Source organism: Ursus maritimus, unplaced genomic scaffold (genome assembly GCF_017311325.1).
Source record: "Ursus maritimus isolate PB19 unplaced genomic scaffold, ASM1731132v1 scaffold_12, whole genome shotgun sequence".
NCBI classification, from domain to species: domain Eukaryota; kingdom Metazoa; phylum Chordata; class Mammalia; order Carnivora; family Ursidae; genus Ursus; species Ursus maritimus.
The window spans coordinates 70,655,036-70,659,250 of NW_024423564.1; the positions used below are offsets into that span (position 1 = coordinate 70,655,036).

Here is a 4,215-nt window from a genome sequence, read left to right on the forward strand (position 1 = left end):
TGGGACTACTGCTTCCAGAACAGCCCTGATTGCTGCAGTTATTTTTCCTCTGCTTGAAAGTCACATTTCTTGATTTAATGACATATTTCAATGCCATCTTTGCACCTCTGCTCAGATCTTTTCAACTAAAATTTATTGTACCACTGTCATCAGACACATTGGGCTACGCTTTCCGACTCCATGAAATATCATCGCATTTTAAATCAAGTATGTGAAGTATATTTCCTGCTTCTACCTACTTATTAATGGTAGTTTCTCGACATGCACTCTGGATCATCCTACAGACCATTTAGGGCATTTTTTGTAGGGAACCACACTTCTTGCGTACTCCCAACCCAAAGCCCAGGACAGTGAGAGGAGCTTTGAAAACTCAAGAATTCAGGGATCAGGTCAGACACCATCAGAACACCTCCTTGCTGAGAAAATTTATGTGCGGGTATCTCTATTTTATAAATGAGGAACTTGAGATTAAGTCAATGGTCTAAGCTTACAAAGGTAACAGGTAATACAGCTTAAAGGGTCAAACTTGGCTGAGATGGCTTCAAAGCCCCTACTTCTTACCACATAGTAAAGCTTCCCTCAGGGCAAAACTAACTAATAGGCCCTTTCCAGGCCCCAGGTAGAAGTCGTTTCCCTTAAGAACAGTTCTAGAATATTTGAAAGGTAAACTGTTAACTCAAATAGAGAGTCAACCTGGGAAAAGGAGCAAAAAGTGAAGGTCATGGGAAGCTCATCATTCTACGTGCAATCTATCTTAAGGGAAGGGTCCTCCTCTTGTACTCCCACCTTTGATAAATTTTCAAAAAACATCATTTCCATCATGTTGGCTTTTGGGCACACACTTTATTGCACTTTATTTTTCATACACCCATTTCCCAGACAGAGACATATTTATTCATCTTTTTAATCCTCATAATCCTCAGGGCCTACCACATACTAGGCATCAAGAAATATTTGATCTTTAAGGCATGGCCATTCATGCATCCGTAATCCTTCTCCTAGTACGAAGAAGGTTGATATTCAGGCCTCACATGTATATGTTGAGGAATATAATTTCCAATAAGCTCTTTTTTTAAAGGTGAGGAACAGCTCATGCTCATTTTCAAAATCCAGGTGATAATCAGATGAGCGTGTCAGGTGGTTTGGTCATAACTGCTTTCCTTTTGTTTTCATTTTTACTGAGTATGAAATGATCTTTAGAAGACAAATACCAAACTATATTCACCTGCATACCACTCACTGTTTTTTCCCTTCATTTTTTGTCTTTATGAAAGCAAAGGATTTGTTTTTACCACTTAGAAGAGCCCTGATCCACTGAACAATTTTTATCCTACAAAGGCTTTTTTAGTTGTCATGTATAAAAGCCGTGTGTCGAGACTGAAGATCACCCACTATCTTCTCTTCTATATCTATGCCTTTTACTACTTCTTCCTCTGACAGCAATATCTTGGTTTCTGAGTCTTTCGTTAAAATAACTACAGAGGACCGTCGTGACTCAAGGCTATTGGCCACCACCACTTGATGTCGATAAACTTCTAAAGCATTCCGTGCACGATCAATTACGATGGAAGGGTCAGTCTCCAACTTAAAGGAAATTATAAATGCTTTGGGAGCCCAGTCTTTAACCAAAGGAGAAAGCATTTTTGGCACCATCTTCATTGTTATCTGTATTGGAAAAAGAAAAGCTTAATAAGCAAACAAAGGTCAATATCTACGAGGTCAGTCTCATGGGAAACTCGCAGGGACTCAGATTTTTGACTGTGTCAATTTAAGTGGGATTTCTCATTGTCAAACTTTTCAGAGCATTTTAAATGCTTAGCCTAAGACCCTTGGATCTGTAGGGTTCATAAGGATTTGTAATTCCAAGACGTTATACAAATTCTGAGACAAAACCATGTCTTATGAATTAACCTTGCCCTACCACCCTCATCACCATTAACAGAGCTCTGAAAAACAGCATTATATTTTCTTAAATATTCCCCTTATTTTAAACCAAACACTCAAACAAATCTATTCACGCAAATCTGTAACGCAAATGTAACTTTGGCAGAAGTTTAATTAACGTTGGGTTTTTAAACCTCTTAGCCTAAAATATCCCTTGCACTGGTAGAATGGCTATCTGATTTCATTTAAAAACTGTCACTCATAACACATCGTAGCACTGAAGAAAAAGAACTGATTTTATTTTCAATTGATCAAACTCCTACTATACCAGTCTTGACTGTTCTAACAATATTGAGCTGGTTTGTGTACTTTCAAGAAAGAACTAAAAAAGACAGGATAAACTAATCCTCCCAGAATTTTAAAATTGTGAAATTACGATGATAATTATCAGGATTTCAGAAAGTTAGCAAGTGTTAAAGGGATTATATTCCCATTCCTCACTTAGTTTTTCTGCATAGCATCTTTCAGTACCTAACATAGTATGCATTTGACTTATTTATGTCTCTGAAGACTGTAAGCAACACAAGGGCACAGTATGTTTCTTCACATTGCTTTATCTCCAGGTCCTACTATAGTACTTGGCATATAGTAGGTACTCAATAAATATTTATTGAAGAAATGAACAAATTAGTATCCTACAAAGTCAGCAAGTGTCCCACAGGTAGTTTCTCCTATTTAAATTCTGCTTGAATCATAAATGATTAAGAATTCTCTCAGGTTCCAGGATGCCAGATCACCTCAACATCTCAACCACACCTCTAGTCACCCCATACCCTTTCCTTAAAATACAGCAACCATTGTCATCTAACCTACACCTGCCACTCTCTCCCTAATTCACCTTTAATACTGATGCCAGAATGTTCTTTTCAAACAAAAACTTTATCTCATTCTCCTACTTGTTTTCCTTAGCTCCACAGGATAAAGTCCAAGCTCCTTAAAAAGGAATACAAAATCTATAAAATAAGCTCTCTTCGGTCAGCTGGCCCACCCTGCGCCCCACTCTCCCTGCTCTCCAGCCTTACCAAACAACTTCAGTTCACAGCACACGGCTCATTTCCAAACTCCAATTTGTCCTCTACCTGGAATGACCTTCCCTACGTTGTCTGCTATACTCGCTATTCATCTGTTAAAACCCAGTTTATGTCATTTCCTCCAGGAAGCCTTCCTTGGCTTCCCCAAGATTCACTCACCCCATGCTCTGACTTCACTTTGTACGTACCTCTACTAGAGCATTGCTCACTCTGTATTGTAATTAGTCTGTGTCCAGCTCCCTCACTAGATTGTGAGGTTCTTGAGGGAGGGCGGTGTCTTATTCATCTCTGTATCCCTAGCGCCTATCACATACGGAATGCAGAAAGGCCATCTCCAGATCAAGAGGGAATTAACCCAAGATTGATTATGGGGGGTCAGATCTCTGGAAGAGAAGCGCCCATCACCTGCAGTGGGCCCCTAGATGACTGGATCTTGTGTTCAGGCATTTCTGAGACAGGAACATAGAAATCTGACACGGCCGCAGCCAGGTAAAACATCGCAGAAGAGCCTGCAGAGAGAAGCACAGGGTGTAATAAATTGGAGTGGGATATGGGATCTGCTCCTTTCAACTCAGGCTCCCCGGCTGTTAGACTGCGGATAATGAAAAGGTGAGGGGGAAAGTGTCTGGGGAGAAAGGCTCTGCCTGCAGGAAACTCTGAACTCCTATGCGCACGCACCCAGAGGATTGAGCGCCTGGGCCGCAGCCTGCAGCAGATGCAGATAGTCCGCCAAAGTGGTGAACTCCACGGCCAGGAAGGTGCCGGCAGCCGCAGCCTCCTGGTAGCTCCGCAGAGCCGCCGCGAAGCCCGGAAGTGCATTCTCCTCGGCCTCCAGGCTCAGCAAGCCCGAAGGGGCTGCGCCGCAGGGCCGCAGCGCCGACAGCCAGGTCTGGGGCGGGAAGCGGTGGGCATAGGGGAAGGCGGAACGAGCGCGGTACAGAAACAAGACCCCGTAACCCGCGGCCAGGAAGGCCTCGGCCGAGGCAGCACCGCGCCGCCCGCTGCTGAAGTTGTCCAGGAAGCGCACTGGCCGGGCTTCCAGGGGAACTTTGGTGCCGCCGGACGTGATCAACACCACCCGCCGGCCCTGCGCGCCCAGCCTGGCGGCGAAGCGAGCCATAACCTCGGCGAAGCGCGCAGCATCCGCAGGCTTGGGAAACTCGGCCACCAGGTCCACGTCCGCCATCGGCCCCCGGGCGCGCCCGCACTCGCGCCCGCTCCGCTGCCGCCGCGCCGCGCC

The 4,215-nt window shown here is 44.3% G+C and overlaps 1 protein-coding gene across 4 annotated transcripts; it reads right to left on the reverse strand.

Annotated features, from left to right (window-relative positions):
• Positions 1 to 823: 823 nt before the first annotated feature.
• Positions 824 to 4,209, reverse strand: PPCS (phosphopantothenoylcysteine synthetase). Of its 4 annotated transcripts, none has more exons than XM_040627436.1 (3): positions 4,099 to 4,209; positions 3,381 to 3,484; positions 824 to 1,665 (listed from the first exon to the last, which is right to left on the reverse strand). In XM_040627436.1, exons 2-3 carry the CDS (start codon positions 3,471 to 3,473, stop codon positions 1,345 to 1,347), a joined length of 414 nt encoding a protein of 137 aa, XP_040483370.1. In that variant the 5' UTR covers positions 3,474 to 3,484; positions 4,099 to 4,209; the 3' UTR covers positions 824 to 1,344. The 4 variants fall into 4 exon arrangements, with proteins under 4 accessions (XP_040483370.1, XP_008697573.2, XP_008697571.2 ...); XM_008699351.2 differs by having other exon boundaries at positions 3,654 to 4,209; XM_008699349.2 differs by lacking the exons at positions 3,381 to 3,484; positions 4,099 to 4,209 and adding an exon at positions 3,654 to 3,933.
• Between the last annotated feature and the right edge of the window lie 6 nt (positions 4,210 to 4,215).